The sequence below is a fragment of the Lithobates pipiens genome, unplaced genomic scaffold (assembly GCF_037356315.1).
Source record: "Lithobates pipiens isolate NorthernLeopardFrog02 unplaced genomic scaffold, aLitPip1_a1.2 Scaffold_8, whole genome shotgun sequence".
In the NCBI taxonomy this organism is placed as follows: Eukaryota; Metazoa; Chordata; class Amphibia; order Anura; family Ranidae; genus Lithobates; species Lithobates pipiens.
In genome coordinates, this window is record NW_027507903.1 from 434,650,076 (window position 1) to 434,671,975 (window position 21,900).

A 21,900-nucleotide genomic window follows, 5' to 3' on the forward strand; every position below is an offset into this window, starting at 1 on the left:
CATCTCAGCCTGCCCCTGCAGAGATGACAGAATCTCTGCCCCAGTGTGGCTCATGTCCCCCAAGCACACCAGCGCAAACACAGCATGTCATCTTTTTGCCTGGGTTTGACTCGAACACGCAGCTCATCCCTATCTACTGATATGTAAACCACTTTATTAAATCAGAAATTTGTGATCAATAACATCTAGTTAACATCATTACATTTTTGACAAGAATTATGTTCAACAATGCTATACCTGGGTCAAACTGGGCTCCTCCACATCTTTTTCCTGGGTGGAAGGCCCAGGTTGGACCTCAGGAGCCTCAGCTTATGTTGAAGGAAGTGTTGAGAGCGATGGCCTGGGTTCCGTCTGGTTGGACAAAATACCTACAAGTGCAATGCAAGTACACTTGTAGGGCAAAGTGGATTGTCCTTTTTGAAATAAGCCCCAGTGTATCTACATGTGCTAGCTCCCATCATGGGGGATCAATGGACGTGTTTCAGGGGTGCAACCCCTTCTTCTCACTAAGGATGAGCTTCGTGTTTTCAAGTTGAACATTGGCTGTTCGTCCGTTCGGCGAATACCGAACGTTATGGGCCGTTCACGCCAAATTCGTACGCCGCTCACGGCCCACAATGCACTGCGCCATTGCAGTGCATTGCTGGCTCATGATTGGCCAAGCATGCACTGTGACACCGCATGCTTGGCCAATCACAGCGCTGGCAGCGAGGAGAGCCATGATTGGCCACAGGCAGGATGCCTGTGGCCAGTCATAGCTCAGGCTGTGTAGTACACGCCCCACACTATATAAGGCCGCCAGTGCGGTGGCCTTGTGTAGTGTGTTGGTGTCTGTAGGAGTTAGTGGGTGTTCTGTGTACCTTCAACACACTATACACCGTTCGTTATCAGCCGATTTTGCGTTCTTGCTCTTCTGTAGTGGTTGTTGTCTGCGTGCCCTGACCGCAGTATACACCGTTATATCCACCTATATAGCTAGCTATATTGCTCTTTTTAAATAGAGCTTGCAGTCAGTTGTAGGGGATTGTGCGTGCTGTCTGCATGCCCTGACCGCAGTATACACCGTTATATCCACGTATATAGCTCTTCTCTAATTGAGCCATCTGCCATCTGCAGGAGTTAGTGGGTGTTGTGTGTGCCTCCAGCACAATATACACTACCCAATTGCTGGTTTTCCCATCTCCCTTCAGGCCATTACCATGTCTGGAAGGCCAACAAGGAGAGGCAGACAGGCGCGAGCCGATAAAAGAGAGCAAGCAGGCTCTGTGTCTAGAGCCAACAGTGCTGGTCGTGGATGTGGTGCATTGTCATCATCAGCACGTGGCCATGGGACACGCTTGTCCTTTTCGGCAGCTGGACATGTTGAGCCGCAACATGCCGAAGACTTGGTAGAGTGGATGACCAAGCCCTCTTCATCCTCCTCATCCTCTCTCACCCAGGCTCAGGGTACTAGCAAAGCAGCTGCCAACGCATCGTCTTCCCTCCTCTCAATGTCATCATCAGTGACCCCTTCCCTAGACCCATCACGTCCTCCTGAGGAGTCTCCTGAACTCTTTGAGCACAGTGTTGGGTACATGCTCCAGGAGGATGCCCAGTGTTTTGTAGGCTCTGATGATGATACTCAGCTAGAGGAAGGCAGTAGCATGAGCGCAGAGAGAGGGGATGCTCAAGAAGGACAGCAATCTGGCAATCATGTTCCACAAGCTGCAGCATACTGCCGGGTTTGCTCCAGCGATGAAGAGGGAGGGGATGATGAGGGCACTGACTCCACGTGCCTGATAGGAGAGAAGAGGAGGCACATGGCCAATGAGGCAGGATGCCCTCCGGGGGGCCAGCTTAGGGGCAGCACACCGACTGAATCACACCGCAAAGCTCCGCCTGTGCAGGGTGCTGCCTCTGCGCGTTATTCTAAAATTTCTTTGGTGTGGGCCTTTTTTGAGATGAGTGCATCAGATCGCACCGCTGCTATTTGCAACATATGTTTCAAGGGTATCTCGCGTGGCCAAAACATCAGCCGCTTGGGCACCACATGCTTGACCAGACATATGTTGACCTGCCATGCAGCTCGTTGGCAAGCGTTCCTCAAAGACCCACACCAAAGAACAAAGCGGACATCTCCTTGCTCCTCATCAGCTGGGATCTCCAACCCCACTAGACCTTCAATCCTCTCTGAAACCTGCTCTGAGAGGATTAAATGTGTAGAATTAGGTATGTCACAGCCAAGTGCTTCTGGGCACTTTGATAGCAGTACACCCACGTCCGATTATAGCAGGCAAATGTCCCTGTCCCCGCTGCTGGACCGTCGAAAGAAGTTCACTCCCAGCCATCCACATGCCCAGCGGTTGAATGCTAGCTTGGCTAAATTGCTAGCGCTTCAACTGCTGCCTTTTCAGTTGGTAGACTCGGCCCCCTTCCGTGAGTTTGTACAATGTGCGGTTCCTCAGTGGCAGGTCCCCAAACGCCACTTTTTCTCAAGGAAGGCGATTCTGGCTCTCTACCGGCATGTGGAAGGCAATGTCCTTGCCTTGCTGGACAGCGCGGTCAGCGGTAAGGTGCATATTACTGCTGACTCATGGTCCAGCAGGCATGGACAGGGACGTTACCTGTCTTTCATGGCCCATTGGATCACTCTTCTGGCAGCTGGGAAGGATGCAGGACAAGGTGCAGTAGTGTTGGAGGTTGTTCCGCCACCACGCCTCCAAAATGCTACTATTGGTTGTGACACACCTCTCTCCTCCACCCCCTCTTCTTCCTCCATGGCCTCTTCCATTGCTCTGTCCTCAGAACCAGCGGTGCTCTGTAGGCGTTCAAAGGGCTACGCAAGTACGCAGGCAAAACGATACCATGCCGTGCTTGCGCTGGTTTGTTTGGGGGACAGGAGCCACACTGGGGCAGATGTTTTGTCAGCTCTGCAGGGGCAAGCCGAGAGGTGGTTGACGCCACGCCAGCTTAAGCCAGGAATGGTGGTTTGCGACAATGGCATCAACCTCCTCTCCGCCCTCCGACAGGGACAACTGACCCATGTGCCCTGTGTGGCTCACATCCTTAACCTGGTGGTGCAGCGGTTCTTGGGCAGGTACCCGGGCTTTAGGCTTGTGCAATTCGTTTCGTAACGAATCGAAATTCGGCCGAATTTTGCATCTTTCGGACATTCGGATGCATCCGAATAAAAAAAAATAACAAATTACAACGAATACGAAAGAAATATAACGAATGAATTCGAATGAATTCGACATGATTCGAAATTATTTCAACCGCATTCGAAATTATTTTAACATGATTCGACATTATTTCAACTGCATTCGAAATGATTTCAACATGATTCGACATTATTTCAACCGCATTCGAAAATATTTTGTGACCTGATTTAGGGCCATGTATCTCGGGGTCACTTGGTGCTAGAAACTCCAAATTTGGATATGTTGTAGTGCTAGTACTATTGTGTTTGCATACCAAATTTGGGGTTTCTAGCTATAAGTGACCCCGAGATATGTGGCCCAAAATTCGGGTCGCAAAATGTTATTAGTTATTAGAACAGAGAATGACATTTTGCGACCCGATTTTGGGGCCACATATCTCGGGGTCACTTATATCTAGAAACCCCAAATTTGGTATGCAAACACAATAATACTAGCACTACAACATATCCAAATTTGGAGTTTCTAGCACCAAGTGACCCCGAGATACATGGCCCTAAATTCAGGTCGCAAAATATTTTCGAATGTGGTTGAAATAATGTCGAATCATGTTGAAATCATTTCGAATGCGGTTGAAATAATGTCGAATCATGTTGAAATCATTTTGAATCCGGTAGAAATATTTTCGAATTTGGTTGAAATATTTTCGAATGTGGCCGATTTTTCGAATTCAGTAGAAAACTAAACGAAATCCGAAAACGAATTTAAGGAAGTTAACGAATATAACTAAACGAAATTAATGAATTAACAAATTAAAACGAAACGAAACTAAACAAATTTTTTCCTTTTGCACATGTCTATCGGGCTTACAGGATGTCCTGAAGCAGGCCAGGAAAGTCTGTGTGCATTTCTGCTGATCATTTAATGCCTGTGCTCGGCTGGCTGATCTCCAAAAGGAGTTGAACCTGCCCAAGAACCGCCTTATATGTGACATGCCCACCAGGTGGAACTCAATGTTGGCCATGCTGCAGTGGCTGCACACACAGCAGAGGGCCATCAATGAGTACCTGTGCAACAACGGCACCAGGACAGGGTCAGGGGAGCTCGGTTTTTTCTCACCACGCCAGTGGGGCATGATCAGGGATGTATGCACTGTCCTGTCACCGTTTGAGGAGGCCACAAGGATGGTGAGCAGTGACAGTGCATGCATCAGTGACACTGTACCTCTTGTCCACCTCTTGGAGCATACGCTGTGTGGAATAATGGACAGGGCACTTGAGGCAGAACAGAGGCAGGAAGAGGAGGACTTCCTTGCCTCTCAAGGCCCCCTTTATCCAGACAGTGTTCCTGCTGTGCCACCCATCACACAGGAAGAGGAGGAGGAGGAGGAGGATGACTGTGTCAGCATGGAGGTGGAGGCTGGCACTCAGCATCAGCAGCAGCAGCAGCAGTCTTGTAGGGATGATTTACAGTCCCAAGAAATCCGTGGACTTGCACGTGGCTGGGAGGAGGTAGCTGCAGATCATGTTGTCCTTAGTGACCCAGAGGACTCCGGACCAAATGCCTCAGCTAACCTACGCTGCATGGCCTCCCTGATCCTGCAAAGTCTGTGGAATGATCGTCGTATTCTTCGGATCAAGGAGAGGGACCATTACTGGCTGGCCACTCTCCTTGATCCATGGTACAAGGGTAAGGTTGCCGACCTTATCTTGCTGTCGCAGAGGGAGCAGAGGATGAGATATCTCCGAGAGGCCTTGCAGAAAGGTCTGTGCAACGCGTTCCCAGAGACTGGGAGGTTACAAACTCCTGGTCCTGGACAACGTGTTGCTGAGGCATCGGTCAGAAGGAGCGGTGGAGAAGGTGGCCGTCTGACCGATGCGTTCAGACAATTTTTTTTTAGTCCGCAGCCCCAATGTATGATCGGTTCCAGCAACCATCGCCAGCAACTGATTTACATGGTGCAGGAATACCTAGGGGCAAGGTCAGACTTGGACACCTTTCCCATCGAAAATCCTCTGGCTTACTGGGTCTTGAGGATGGATCACTGGCCAGAGCTTGCACAGTATGCAATTGAGCTACTGGCCTGTCCTGCATCCAGCATTCTTTCGGAATGCCTTCAGTGCTGCTGGTGGCTTTGTTACCGATCACAGGGTGCGCCTGTCCACCGACTCAGTTGATCGACTGACCTTCATCAAGATGAATCAGTCTTGGATCACCCACAGCTACCAAGCACCTGAAGCTGATGTAACCGAATATTTTTTTTTTGAAATATCACATCCCTTCAATACTGCCTATGCTGATGCTGAGTGACTGTCCTGGTATGTTGATTGTCTATCCTCTTCCTCCTCCGCTGATATGTTGGAAGAACATTTTTGGTTCTGGGTGATGCCACCAGCCCAATTTTTAAGCCCCTGTTTAACAGGGGCGTTTAATTACAATTTTTGATGCAATGCTTTGCAGCAGGGCTCATTCCTGCACCACAACTAGAGTATATGGGAGAGGTTGCAGTGTCGTGGCACCAGCACCAGTGCCTAAGGCCCAATTTTTCTGCCCCTGTTTAACAGGGACTAGTAATTACAATTCTTGATATAATATTTCACAGGCGGGCCCGTTCCTGTGCCCACCCAGAGTAACTGTGAGGACTTATAGTGTTGTGGCACCAGCACCACAACCACCAAAGGTCAATTTTTCTACCACTGTTCAACAATGGCATGTAATTACAATTCTTGATATAATCGCTCACAGCAGGGCGCTCCAGCGCCCACCAAGAGTCACTTTGAGGGCTTATAATGTTGTGGCAACACCAACACCTTGTTCCGCCATTTCTGCAGAGCATATAGGGCAGGCCCCTACTTTTAAACATCCAACTTACAAACGCCTCCTACTTGCAAACGGAAGGAGACAACAGCAAGTGAGATGAAAAAAGACAGACGGCAAAAAAAATTATACAGGGGTGATAACCCTTCCCTATGTTTTCCAAAAAGCTTAAAAATAGATTTTTTGACTGGAGCTACACTTTAAAAATGTACCAGTTGAAAATTACAAACAGATTCTACTTAACACAACAAACCTACACAGTCCCTGTCTTGTTTGCACCGCCTGTATACTGCTGTTCTGAGTATATAGGGCCTGGGGGCCACACATATTTCCTTTTTTTTATATGGGTATGGGGTTCCCCTTAATATCCATACAAAGGGGCTGGTAATGGGCGGGGGGGGGGCTACCCATGCCATTTTTTTCAATGATTTTCATCCATATTGCCGGAACCAGATATAACATTAAAACCGCAAGCAGTTTTAAATGACGTTATTTCCGTTAAATGTCATTGTGTGCAGGGACTGTACTAAACACGGGAAACATGTGGCACTTCACAGGCATACTATAGACACTCCCCAGGCACGATATTTAAAGGAATATTTCACTTTTTTTTACACTTTAATTGTCATTAAAATCAGTGCTCCAGCCAAAAAGGCAATTTTTAAAAACATTTTAGGCATTGACCCATGTCCCCTGTGGCAGGAGCCAGGTCCCCAAACCCTTTTTATGGCAGGATCTTGCATATTAGCCATTAAAATTAGCACTTTTTATTTCGAACGTTCGAGTCCCATAGACTTCAATGGGGTTCTAACGTTCGTACGAATTTGCGGTCCGTTCGAAAGTTCTGATGCGAGCCGAACCGGGGGGTGTTCAGCTCATCCCTACCTCTCACCTACTTTAGCTTGGAGGAAGGGGTTGCACCCACAAAACGTGTACATTAATATCCCATGATAGGGGATTGCACATGATGACACACTGTATGTTTTTTGGCTTTAGAAAAATAGATGTAGGGAAAAGACACACAATTTAGGCATGGGATCATGAGGGAAATACAAATTTTGAGTCCCAATTTGTGTGCATCTTTAAAATTTGGCTTTTAGAGGGGTGAGATTACCCCATCTGATGAAGGCAAGATCAACACAGTTTTGACATACTAATGTCTCATATGGCCTTCAACTTAGCAAAGTCGAACTTTGTAAGTTCCTGAGTTGGGACGTGTATGCTATGTTTTTAACCACATCCCACCTGGCCAATGTACATATACAGATGGGTGGGCGCTCTCTTCTTCTTAGTGGACGTTCAGGAATGTCCTTCAGAGAGAGGGGGATCGCGCGCGTGCGTGCCCGCGCAGCAGCGCGATCCAGATGCGCTCGTGTCACCCAGACACGGCACATCTCCGATCTGCAGGAAGGCTCTGTGATTGGCCCTCTTGATCACATGACGACCATGTCCAGTCACAGCCGTCATGTGATGTAAACACACAGGCGGTTGCGGAAGTTGATGGTGAGGAGAGGAGAGCAGATCGCTGCAGCCGACTGGTGATCGGTGAGTATGAGCTATTTTTTCACAGCTTTTTACTCACTGATTACCAACCTAGTGTAAATGCACATGTCCCCAAATAATAAAAACACATGTCTCCCACATATGTCCCACTAAAATCACATGTCCCAATGAATATCTGCACACATGTCCATGATCACCTGCACACATCTGTACATGATCATTTCCGTACATATGTCAGTGATCACACAAACCAATTATTATACACTTAACGGAATTTCTTTTTACCAAAAACATCTAGCAGAATACATTTTGGCTTAAATCTATGACAAAATTTGATTTTATTGGATTTCTTTTCAAATAGAAAGAAGAAAATATTGTTTTTTTTCCCAAATTTACGCTCTTTTTTTCGCTTATATCACAAAAAATTTAAAATAGAGCCATAAATAAATACCACCAAAATAAATCTCTATTTGTGTGAACAAAATGATAAAAATTTAATATGGGTGCAGCGTAGCACGACCGCGCAAAGTGCGATAGCGCTGAAAGCTGAAGAGTGGAATGGGAAGAAAGGGGGTGAAAGTGCCCAGTATTGAAGTGGTTAACCACTTTCAGACTGGACCATTTTGCTGGTCAGAGACCAGACCACTTTTTGCGATTCGGCACCGTGTCGCTTTAACTGACAATTGCGCGGTCATGCAACGTGGCTCCCAAACAAAATTGACGTCCTTTTTTTCCCACAAATAGAGCTTTCTTTTGGTGGTATTTGATCACCCCTGCGGTTTTTTTTTCCCTCAGTTTAGGCCGATACGTATTCTTCTACATATTTTTGGTAAAAATAAAATCGCAATAAGCGATTATTGATTGCTTTGCGCAAAAGTTATAGCATTTACAAAATAGGGATAGTTTTATAGCATTTTTATTAATAATTTTTTATTATTTTGTTTTTACTAGTAATGGCGGCGATCAGCGATTTTTATTGTTAACGAATATAACTAAACGAAATTAATGAATTAACGAATTAAAACGAAATGAAACTAAACAAATTTTTTTTTATTGTGGCTGCGACATTGTGGGGGACCCATCGGACATTTTTGACACATTTTTGGGACCATTGTCATTTATACAGTAATCACTGCTATATAAATGCAGTGATTCCTGTGTAAATGACACTGGCAGTGAAAGGGTTAACCAGTGGGTGGCAGTGTAGGGGTTAAGTGTTCCTAGGGGTGTGTTACTAACTGTGGGGGGGTTGGGCTTTCATTTAGTGAACACATGGAGCAGAGATCAGCGTCACTATTTGCTAGGCAGAATGGAGAAATGCTGTTTACACGGCATTTCCTCCATTCAGCCGTCCCGTGAGACGATCGCGGGTATGCCCGCGGCGATCGAGTCTGCGGGTCCCGCGACCGGACTCACGGGGGTCCCGACCAGCGCGGGAGCGCGCCGCCGGCGCGCTCCTGATGGCAGGGTGGCATTGAAGATTGGACGTACATGTACGCCAATATGCCTGCCCGTGCCATTCTGTCGATGTACTGTTTAGCCCCAAAAAAATTGGATGTCAAACATGCATGTTATACACCAAAATGTTGGTTTGTTCCAAAACAATTTATAACGCACATGTGAATGTACTTGGAGTAAGATGATTTATACTCTACAATGTGTTGCTTCTTATTTCAATGCTCAGTACCAGTTTATTTGTTTATTTGTTAAGATAGTGTAGTTACAGTGACAATGGGGGTTATTTACTAAAGGCAAATCCACTTTGCACTACAAGTGCACTCTCAGCCCTTGTACACACGATCGGAGATTCCGACGGAATGTTTTGGATATTCCGACTGTGTGTGGTCTGCATTGGACTGTTTCCGTCGGAATATCCGTCGGACCAAAGTCTCCAACTTGCCGGAAATATTTTCTGACAAAATGCTCCGATTGGACATACTTCGGTCATGTGTAGAGAATTCCGATCGGACAAAGTGGCACGCATGCTCAGATCAAATTCCTACATCAAAGCTATTGGCTACTAGCCTGAACGTAGTCCTATCGTAACGAAATTACGTCATCACGTTCTGAAAGATCGGATTTTCTGACAACTTTGTCCGACCGTGTGTATGCAACAGTTTCGGACAAGATCCGTCAGACAAAATCCAACGGATTTGATTGCCGGAATCTCTGACCGTGTGTACAAGGGCTCAGTGCACTTTCAAGTGCACTTGCAGTGAACTTGTAGTGCAATGTGGATCTGCCTTTAGTAAATAACCCTCACTGTGCTGTTAAATATGCCAAAAGCAGGCCATTTTAGGGACTTCAAGCAATTAATTTAAGGAGTTAAAAAGAATTGGTATCGGTTGACTTAGCAGTTGGGGGGGGGGGGGAGGGTTCAAAATGAGTATGGGCCCCAAGAAAAAAGCCTCTTGCACTCTACCTGAATTTAAGCACAATAATATTTGCACACATTTTAGAGGATGTTTAGGGTAAGTACTACAATGGAGCTGACAAAATACATTGTTAAATTAGTAGGCTAGGTGTGTATTGGCCCAGGATAGCATGCTGGGGAGGTTAGTGAAGGCAAATATGCATGAAGGAGAAAAAAGGAGTATTAAAAGCTGACAGCATGCATGAGGACAAAGAGGACATTTACAGCATATTACAATCATGGTAATTAATGGTAATTATGGAATGAAGAAATGAATGCAATACATTAGCAAACATTAAATACATAGAATGTGATGTCAAAGGATAAAACTTACCCTAATATAGTCCTTCTGCAAGACTTGAATTATTGCAGAACAGGTCTCTGCAATAATGATTCCCAGAGCCTGGAGGGAGATCCCAGTCATGAACTTCAGGTCCTGGAGACTTCTCCCATCGCCAAGTACTGCAAGGTGGTGACGAGCCTTTGTTTGGGAGAGATGGCTTGCCGCATGCAGGTGTCCTGCTTACTAATATACAGTGGTGTGAAAAAGTGTTTGCCCCCTTCCTCATTTCCTGTTCCTTTGCATGTTTGTCACACTTAAGTGTTTCGGAACATCAAACCAATTTAAACAATAGTCAAGGACAACACAAGTAAACACAAAATGCAATTTGTAAATGAAGGTGTTTATTATTAACCACTTCAATACAGGGCACTTTCGCCCCCTTCCTTCCCAGCCCAATTTTCAGCTTTCAGCGCTCTAGCGCTTTCAGTGACAATTGCGCGGTCATGCTACACTGTACCCAAATGAAATTTTTATCATTTTGTTCGCACAAATAGAGCTTTATTTTGGTGGTATTTATTCACGACTCCGTTTTTTATTTTTTGCGATATAAGCGCAAAAAAGCGGAAATTTGGAAAAAAAAAACAATATTTTCTTTTTTCTACTTCAATAAAAATCCAATAAAATCAAATTTTGTCATAAATTTAAGCCAAAATGTATTCTGCTACATGTTTTTGGTAAAAAAAAATCCGTTAAGTGTATAATAATTGGTTTGTGTGATCACGGACATATGTACGCAAATGATCATGTACATATGTGTGCAGGTGATCACGTACATATGTGTGCAGATAATCATTGGGACATGTGATTTTAGTGGGACATATGTGGGGGACATGTTTTTATTATTAGGGACATGTGTTTTTATTATTTGGGGACATGTATGTTTTGGGGACATGTGTGGGGACATTGTGTTTATACTGTGTGATGTGTTTACTGTGTGGTGTGTTTACTGTGTACACTAGACTGGTGATCAGTGAGTAAAAAGCTGCAAAAAGCAGCTCATACTCACTGATCAGCAGCCGGCTGCAGCGATCTGCTCTCCTCTCCACAGCGATGACTTCTGTGTGAGGAGAGGAGGAGCCGATTGCCTAGCAACCGGCTGTTTGTTTACATCACATGACAGCCGTGATTGGACACGGCCGTCATGTGATCAGGAGGGCCAATCACAGAGCCCTCCTGTCCGGGTGACACGGGCGCATCGGGATCGCGCCGCTGCGCGGGCGATCCCGCTACTCCTGAATGACGTTCCTGAACGTCATATCAGGAGTAGGCGGCTCCCACCCGGCCGTATATGTGCATTGGCCGGGTGGGAAGTGGTTAAAGGTGAAAAAAAATCCAAACCATCATGGCCCTGTGTGAAAAAGTGATTGCCCCCTAAACCTAATAACTGGTTGGGCCACCCTTAGCAGCAACAACTGCAACCAAGCGTTTGCGATAACGTGCAATGAGGCTTTTACAGCGACCTGGAGGAATTTTGTCCCACTCATCTTTGCAGAATTGGCCTAATTCAGTTACATTAGAGGGTTTTCGAGCATGAACGGCCTTTTTAAGGTCATACCACAACATCTCAATAGGATTCAGGTCAGGACTTTGGCTAGGCCACTCCAAAGTCTTCATTTTGTTTTTCTTCAGCCATTCGGTGGTGGACTTGCTGGTGTGTTTAGGATCATTGTCCTGCTGCAGAACCCAAGTTCGTTTCAGCTTGAGTACACGAACAGATGGTCGGACATTCTCCTTCAGGATCTCATGGTAGACAGCAGAATTCATAGTTCCTTTTATCATGGCAAGTCTTCCAGGTCCTGAAACAGCAAAACAGCCCCAGACCATCACACTACCACCACCATATTTTACTGTTGGTATAATGTTCTTTTTATGAAATGCAGTGTTCCTTCTACGCCAGATATACTTGGACACACACCTTCCAAAGAGTTCCACTTTTGTCTCATCGGTCCACAGAATGTTGTCCCAAAAGTCTTGGGGATCATCAAGATGTGTTGTGGAGAAATTGAGACGAGCTTTGATGTTCTTTTTGCTCAGCAGTGGTTTTCTCCTTGGAACTCTGCCATGCAGGCCATTTTTGCCCAGTCTTTTCCTGATGGTGGAGGCATGAACACTGACCTTAACTGAGGCAAGTGAGGCCTGCAGTTCCTTGGACGTTGTTGTGGGGTCTTTTGTGACCTCTTGGATGAGTCGTCGCTGCGCTCTTGGGGTAATTTTGGGCGGCCGGCCACTCCTGGGAAGGTTCACCACTGTTCCATGTCTTCGCCATTTGTGGATAATGGCTCTCACTGTGGTTCGCTGGATTCCCAAAGCTTTGGAAATGGCTTTATAACCCTTTCCAGACTGATGGATCTCAATTACTTTCTTAATTGTTCCTGAATTTCTTTGGGTCTCGGCATGATGTGTAGCTTTTAAGGATCTTCTGGTGGACCTTACTGTGTCAAGCAGCTCCTATTTATGTGATGCCTTGATTGTGAACAGGTGTGGCAATAATCAGGCCTGGGTGTGGCTACAGAAATTGAACTCAGGTGTGGACAACCACAGTTATAGTATGTTTTAACAAGGGGAGCCATCACTTTTTCACACAGGGCCATGATGGTTTGGATTTTTTTTCACCTTTAATAATAAACACCTTCATTTACAAATTGCATTTTGTGTTTACTTGTGTTGTCCTTGACTATTGTTTAAATTGGTTTGATGTTCCGAAACACTTAAGTGTGACAAACATGCAAAGGAACAGGAAATGAGGAAGGGGGCAAACACTTTTCACACCACTGTAAGGGGACAGCAAAGCCAATAGGAAAAAGACGGGGTCCGTCATCTGGAGATAATTCCTGAAATCATCAGGATTATACTCCTGGAACTCCCGCAGCAAAGGCATATGACAGAATTGGTCACGATTAAGCAACTAATTCTTGGTCCAAGAACTCCTCCTCCCCCTGTTCATGGACCGGACTTGGGTCAAAGCAATAACTCCAAGCCCAACAACAGCTCTCCGGTGAGAATGAAACCAGAACATTGATAGTAAACAAACGGCGGTTCAGAACGACCTGACATAACGCACTGAAAATCAGAAATGACCGGAAAAGCACACACTGAAAATCAGAAGCAAACTATATATAGAACACACTGAAAAGCAGAAACGACCTGACAAGCACACACTGAAAACCAGATACGAACCAACAAGCACAACCTGAAAAGCACGAGGCTGAAAAGCACCACTCGTCACTCACCAAACTTCTACTAACACGAGATAAACATGAGATTAGCCGAAGGAGCCCAAAGGGTGGCGCATAACTATTGAACTTCCTTTTTATCGGCTCATCGTACATCTTGTATGTCACTACGTTTGTAATTGTTGACCAACATTTGTGTGACCGTGTATATGCAGGACAAGTTGGAGCCATCACCCTTAGAACAAAAATCCACGGTTTTGTTGTCGGAAAGTCCGATCGTGTGTAGGGATGAGCTGAACATCCCCCTGTTCGGTTCGCATCCAGAACATGAACAGGCAAAAAATTAGTTCGAACACAGTTAGTCTATGGGACACGAACATGAATAATCAAAAGTGCTCATTTTAAAAGGGTTATATGCATGGTATTGTCATAAAAAGTGTTTGGGGACCTGGGTCGTGCCCCAGGGGACATGTATGAATGCAAAAAAAAGTGTTAAAAACTGCAGTTTTTTTCCAAAGCATTGATTTTAATAATGCTTAAAGTGAAACAATAAAAGTGTAATATTCCTTTAAATTTCATACCTGGGGGGTGTCTATATTATGCCTGTAAAATGGCACATGTTTACCATGTTTAGAACAGTCTGACAGCAAAATGACATTTCTAAAGGACAAAAAAAGTAAATTTAAAACTACTCTTGGCTACAATGGATTGTCGGTCTGACAATACACATAAAAGTTAATTGATAAAAATGGCATGGATATTTCCCCACAGGGGAACCCCGGACGAAAATTCTTAAAAAAAAAAAAATGCATGGGGTCTGGTATGGATATTAAGGGGAACCCCGCGCTAAAACAAAAAAGAAAAAATGGCATGGGGATCCCCCTCAATATCCATACCAGACCACTCAGGTCTGGTATGGATTTTAAGGGGAATCCCGCACCAAAATGTTTAAAAAAATGGCGTGGGGTCCCCCCGGATCGTGTGGATGGAGCGGAGAAGAAGCCGGAGCAACATGCAGGACAAGAAAAGAGGAGGAAGAAGATGAAGAAGAAGAGGGAGAAGAAGTTGGAGGAACAAGAAGAACACCGAAGGAAGACCAGAAGAAAGAAGATGAAAGAAGCAGCAGAAAGAAGGAGAAATTAATAAAGGACTTGTCAAAAACCGTCTCTTTTGTTTTTTAACCTTTTTGACACTTTTTCTGTGAAATGCTAGGGGTACTTACCAATTCACATGGGCGGGGCGGGATCTGGGGGTCCCCTTGTTAAAGGGGGCTACCAGATTCCGATAAGCACCCCGTCCACAGACCCCCACAACCACCGGACAAGGGTTGTGGGGATGAGGCCCTTTTCCCCTTATCAACATGGGGACAAAGTGCTTTGGGGCTACCCCAAAGCACCCTCCCAATGTTGAGGGCATGTGGCCTGGTACGGTTCAGGGGGGGTGCTCTCTCATCCCCCCTCTTTTCCTGTGGCCTGCCAGGTTGCGTGCTTGGAAAAGGGTCTGGTATGGATTTTTGGGGGGACCCCACGCTATTTCTTAAAAAAATTTGGTGCGGGGTTCCCCTTAAAATTCATACCAGACATGAAGGGTCTGGTGTGGATTTTGAGGGGGACCCCCATGCCATTTTTCTTTTTTTAATTTTGGTGCGGGGTTCCCCTTAATATCCATACCAGACCTGAGGGCCTGGTATGGAATTTAGGGGGACCCCTACAATTTTTTTTTCTCATTTTGGTTCAGGGTTCCCCTGTGGGGAAATCCCCATGCCGTTTTTATCAATGAACTTTTATGTGTATTGTCAAACTGACAATTCATTGTAGTAGTTTTTAATGACTTTTATTTGTTAAAAATGTAATTTTGATGTCAGACTGTTTTAAACACAGGAAACATGCTCCCCTTTACAGGCATACTATAGACACCCCCCAGGTACGAAATTTAAAGGAATATTACACTTTTATTGTTTCACTTTAAGCATTATTAAAATCTGCTCCGGAAAAAACAGCAGTTTAAAAAAAAGAAAAAATTGCATTGATACATGTCCCCCGGGGTAGGACCCCAGACACCTTTTATGACAATATCATGCATATAATCCTTTAAAATTAGAACTTTTGATTTCTCCCATAGAATTTTAAAGGGTGTTCCGCGGCTTTTGAATTTGCTGTGAACACCCAAAATCGTTTGCTGTTCAGCGAACTGGCGAACAGCTCAAACTCATGTTCGACTCGAACATAAAGCCCATCCCTAATTGTGTGTATGAGGCTTAAGTGAAACACGCCACACTCCTCTATGCAGACAACCCCTGGGGCCCCTCTGATTCATTTTTATAGTATCTCCAGGCAGGGCTGGACTGGGACAAAAATTTGGCCCTGGACTTCATCAAGATCGGCCCACTCCAATTTTGAAAACACGCACAAAAACAGTATGCTGCGCACTTGCACGAGAGTGACGTCCTCATGGCCCGGCTAGCCACATAGCAGGAGTATGCAAACTCAGAAGCAAGACCAGGTGAAGGGGGAAGCCCCCCGGCAGCAGTGACAGCGCACTACTGGAGGGCTTTGCTTCAAAGGTCAGTTTGTCATCTGACAACAAAATCGTGCCCACACTGTAAGGGCTTGTTTAGGTCCAGGCAGCATGAAACAGGAAGATTTGCTTACTTGATCCTCCATCCTGTTAGACTGGTCCTCAGAGTCTTCTCCCCCCATGCTCCAATGTCTTCTGATGTCATCAAGACTGATGCAGAAACCATAACACCATTTTTTCCCATTGGGCCCCCTTCATTCCATAGGGTCCTTCTTCTAGGCCCCCTACATACCATACAACCCCTACATCCCATAGGGTCCTTCTTCCCATTGGGGGCCCCCTTCATTCTGATAGGGCCTCTACATCTCAAATCTTTATGCCTTAGGACCCCTTCTTCCCACAAAAGCCTCTTCATTCCATGGGTCCCCTGGTGATCTTTTATTTTCCAGTCCCTCTCTACCCCCTGGTGTTCCCATGTCACCTGCCCAAAGCCTGGCTCTGCATTATATATTTTAAAATAAACAACTAATGCACACACCTATTTTTGATCAACCGCAGTAGTGAGAAGCTGCCAACATCAAACAGGTTAACACAAACCCACAGATAAATTGAATATATAGAAAAGGATGTGACGCTAAACAGAATAACATCAAAAATCCATTTGGTGCAAATAATGATTCAAATAATATGCAAAATCCAACATAGCTAAAAGTACATCAAAAGTGTCAATTAATATTGAAATGTGCATAAAAAAAATTTCAGCAAAAAATTCATATATAAACCATTCATTATAAAACCATTATAACCATTGGATATAATGGTTTCATAATTACAACCATTATATCCAAACTATGTCCTTGGTATTAAAGCGCAAAAAGAATGCAAAAAAAAAAAAGGGGGTTTTAATTATAAGCATGGTTTATATATGAATTTTTTTTTATGTATATATGTGTATATATATATATATATATATATATATATATACACACACACAGTATATATATAGCTATATACAGTATATATATACAGCCATATGCTATATACAATATATATACAGCCATATGCTATATACAGTATATATACATGTTATTTTATTTAGCGCCACATCCTTTGCTCTATATGTATATACACACAGCCATATTCTATATACAGCTATATGCTATATACAGTATAATATATATATATATATATATATATATATATATATATATATATATATATATATATATATATATATATATATATATATACACAGCCATATGCAATGGCTGTGCTGGGCCAGCCGGTTACCTGGACAGGTTCCAGCAGCACCACCATCCTCTGGCCTCCCTCATCTGCCAGGTACTTCTCTGCCTGTCGGCTGCTCTCATGACATCACACGGCGGCCCCCGGCTCATTTAAATTCACAGCGTCCGTTACCGCGGGGGCCACTGGAGATAGCCGAGTTTTCATAGCTGAAGAGCTGTCGGAGAGGAGGGGGCGGGGAAGCCGAGTGGTGACGGAAAAGGACGAATGTGGGCCGGAGGTGGCCGAAGATCTGTGCAGTGTTCTGAAAGCACAGAGTGGGGGTGGAAAGAGCCGAAGTGTGCCGCTCTGCGCTCGGAAGTACAGCGGTGCTCAAATTAATGGCCGCGCGAGTAGCGCAGCCATTAATTTGGCAGGCTGTCACTGAAACCGGCCCACTGAGCCATCGGCCCACCGGGAAACTCCCGGTAGTCCCGATGGCCAGTACATGCCTGTCTCCAGGGTTCTTGTCTGTACATGTGTGCATGTGTGTTTTAGCACACAGAGGCAAGCATCTCACACACTGACCTTGCTGAAACGCTGTGGAACAGAGACGTGCTGTGAGGTCAGTGGCTGGTGAGGCACTGGCTAGTACCAGAGCCAGATACACACAGGTTACATATGCCGCAAACATTAGGGAAGGAGAGCAATAATTCTAGTACTAGACCTCCTTTGTACCTCTAAATATGTAACCTGCATATTTAGGCATCACCTATAGAGATTTTTAAGTACTGAAGTTTGGCGTCATTACACAAGTGTGCGCAATTTTAAAGTGTGACATGTTAGATGTATATTTACTCGGCGTAACATCATCTTTCATATTATACAAAAAAATTGGGCTAACTTTAGAGTGTTTTTTTTTATTAAACCGTTTTTTTCCCCCAAAAAAGTGTTTGAAAAATTGGTGCACAAATAACGTGTAACTAAAAAGTTTCAACGACCTCCATTTTATTCCCTAGGGTGTCTGCTAAAACAATATATATAATGTTTGGGGGTTCTGAGTAATTTTCTAGCAACAAAATTATGATTTTTACATGAAGGAACGAAGTATCAGTAAGTGCCGGCTTTGGGGAGCTTAAGCTGTGGGATCACACAATTAGAGTAGAGCAGATTAAAAATGGGTAAGCATACAGATCTTTTTTTTTTTACAAGGTATGCAGGATAGGTAGGAGGTGGGGAGAGGAAACATTTTTAAGAATTGCTAGTGTTAGGCCAGGTTCACACTGCCATTAAAAGCAGGTATTTGAGAGGCATTAAATACGCCCATCAAACGCCTATGCAAATGATACAATGGACAATACACAGTACTGTTCACACTATGAAAACATGAAGCGTTAGCGTCACGTTGATTAAAAATGTAAGCCTCATGTTGAGTCAGGAGGCATTTGAAGCCTTTCAACACCTCCTATTCAAGTCTATTGTAATGCTTTGTAAACTCTCTGGCAGGCAGTTGCAGTGTGGTTGCGGGCGTTAAGATTAGTTCCATTAACTGTAATGGAATAGGCATTTGTGGAGCAGTTTTAACATGCCTTAATGCTCATCAAATGCTTCAAAACTGCCTATAGGGCATTTGGGGAGCATTCTTTACCATCATCAATGCTTGTAAAATGCCTGTCTAACGCCCATACTAAAGCTCATTAATGCAACTCTAATGCTTTAGGAGCATTTGTTAAGCATTAGAAATTTAGTCCATTGTAAACAAGCCCTTAGGCTTTTCATCCACTTTAATAGTCTGCAAATCTTTGGTAGATCTTTCCATAATTTGGCCAAGGTGTGGTATAGCCCCAAAACGTAGAATAGCTTATATGTAGCCATAATACAGGTAGTTTTTTTTTTTTTCTTGAATTTTGTTTTACATTCCTAACATTAGCTGGGTTCTCCCAATCATACAGTGACAACAATTTTCCTGTATTGCAGGTACACTGCCTCATCTTAGAACAAGTCATGGAAACGTGCAACTCCTTCCTCCACAGGAAAACCATGATAGATGATGATATAAAAAGAAGATTGATGGCTGGGATGATTTGTGTCTGTGTGATAACTATTTACAGCATTTCCACTGAGAAAACAGATCTTCAAAATATTTGCAGTGTTGTGTGTATGGAGGAAATGCCAGAAGAAAAAATTATCAAGCAAATTCAGAAAACAAAATTAAAATTTTCCAGAATTTCATGGTAAGTCATGTTTTCCCTATGTACACCAAGCAAGATGTCTAGTGCATATATGAAATGACACACTTGCATATACTGTACCATAGTAGAAAAATAGGTATATTGGCTGTTGAAATGATGTTAAAATGTCAGACACTATAGAAAAGAGAACTTCGGAAAATATTGTGAGCTCCACACAGTTTCACAAGACAACTAAAGGCGCAAAAAGCCATATATAATATACCCAAAACAGGGAGGACTGTCTACATAGAAGCATTTGAATATGCAGTATTGCTCTGTATATATTTATAATCAGGTCCACTGGAATGTATCAGTCTTTTATGGAGAAGTTCCACATACAGGGCTGCCACCGTCGGGGGAACTGAAACCAAGTTCCCAAGTTACTACAAGATACAAAAGAGGAAATCTGGATGCAGATTTTTTATAAAAGTTTCACACATTTATTAAAAAAGATTTGCACTCACATATTCCATGAGCAAATGAGCATTAAAAATAGGGGTCATCTGATTCATTCCGTCATGTTTGTAATCCAGTCCGCAAATGTCCTCTTGCACCTCTGAGCATCTCCACTGATAGATGTTCAAATTTGCCAGCTGTAGTGGATGCAGAGTGTGTAATCCTAAAGCGAGGCGTGGAACACTGTGGCAAGCAGGACGCGGGGCTATGACGTCATTTCCGGGCGGCGCGTTTCCTGAGCGCTCAGGTCGTGATGGAGGGACGACCGCCCTCTTTCATCAGGCCAATCAGAAGCGAGGGGAAGGGCAAGACGTAAATAAGGAAATTCTGATGATAAGGCGTGGCTAAACATGAGGTGGAGCTTGGCATTGGTAAAGGGGAATAGGCAGATGGGGAGGAGGCGTGGCTACGTAACGTAAAGGGTTGCTATGGACAATGATAGACAGTGTGTATTTTGTTATGCACGGGGACAATGAAAATCAGATGAATAGGAAGGGGACGTGACTGCGTAGCGCAGCGGGTTACTATGGGGACTGGTAAACAAAGTGTATTTTATTACACGCGGGGACAAAGAGATTAAATAGGTGAGAAGGGGACGCGACTACGTAGCGAAGCGGGTTACTATGAGGACTAATAAATAATGTAAATATGGTTGCATAGTAGAACAAAAGAGAAGTAAAATAAAATAAAAATAAAATAACATAAAGAAAGGGAGGAAAGAGGGGGGGGAAGAGGAGGGGAAAAGAAAGGGAAATAAACAAGAAGAAGGGGGGGGGGACCATTATTATCATAGTGGGGGGGGGAAAGGATGTAAATATATGGGAGGATGGCGCGGAGCGGGTTTATATGGAAACCAGTAGGCATAATGAATGGATGATAAAAAAAGGGAATGAAGAGAAAAAGAAAAAGGAAGAAAGGGAGGAAAAAAGAAAAAGAAAAAAAGTAAGGATTATAACATGAATTTATGGGGCCAGGGGTGCCGGACAGTAATAAAGGTCGGTAAAAGGAAATAGGCGAGTTATAAAATATCAGGGGTTATTTTATAAAGAAATTTTGTTATGAAAGAGAAGCCCGAAGGAGTAATGGTAATAAAAAAGTGAAGGTAATAAAAAATGAAAAAAAAAATAATTAAAAAGGGGAAACAATAGAAAAAAATAAATAAACAATATTTTATCAGTAAATTGATAAAAAAGATAAATAAAAAATATTAGTATAAAAAAAAAAGTAAAAAGAAGAAATGAGATATATATATATATATATATATATATATATATATATAGGGACAATGTAAAGTAAAAATTGTCATGAAGGTAAAGAGAGCCTGCTTGCCACAGTGACCGACCGACGCTTGTAAATACCTAATTGCATAGTTATGTATATATGAAAAAAAATTTTTTAGTAAATTATACAAAGACTATGGACACATAGTGCGGGTCCTGTTGTAGGATTCCCCAATGTTTTTGTAGTATTTTTTCCATAGTTTTATACTCATTGTGGAAAGTGGTAATAAATCTGCTTGAGAAGTCGTGTGGGGGGCGATCTGTTTTGGCCACTTTCCCCGGAAGGCATCGTTCAAAAGCATCGCCTATGGGTGATGCAGGGTAATTTTTATCTAAAAACTTAGTTTTCAGAGTTGTACTAGATTCTATATAATCAGTTTGTTTCGTGCAATTTTGTCCCTTTGGGATGTTCTTAATCCACTTCGGGTAGTGGCAACTATCAAAGTGTAGATAGGAGTTTCCCGCGGTTGGCTTTATGTCATTTTTTTAAATGATGGCGTGGCCTTCGTGTCCCAATTCTAAATCTAAAAATGCTATGGTGTCAGGGTCCATATTGAATGTAAATGATAGTCCATAAGGATTATCATTACAATGTTGAATGAACGGGGAAATTAAATCAAATGCTCCGTCCCAAATGATGATCAGGTCATCTATGTATCTTTCAAAGAAAATGATATTCTCTGCAAAAAGGTTTGTTTTTGTAGATGAAGCGGGACTCCCAGAAACCCATCGCCAGGTTAGCATATGAGGGTGCAAAATTGGCACCCAAAGCTGTACCTTGGGTTTGTTGGTAGAACTCGCCATTA

General features: G+C 43.7%; 1 protein-coding gene across 6 annotated transcripts in view; it reads left to right on the forward strand.

The window, feature by feature from the left end:
• LOC143964536 (E3 ubiquitin-protein ligase RNF213-like) overlaps positions 1–21,900 on the forward strand; it is a 955,032-nt gene that overhangs the window by 95,613 nt on the left and 837,519 nt on the right. For all 6 annotated transcript variants that reach the window (XM_077474321.1, XM_077474324.1, XM_077474323.1 and 3 more), the window contains exon 10: positions 19,105–19,361. In XM_077474321.1, coding sequence (XP_077330447.1) covers positions 19,105–19,361 — 257 coding nt within the window. The remainder of the gene's footprint in view (positions 1–19,104; positions 19,362–21,900) is intronic.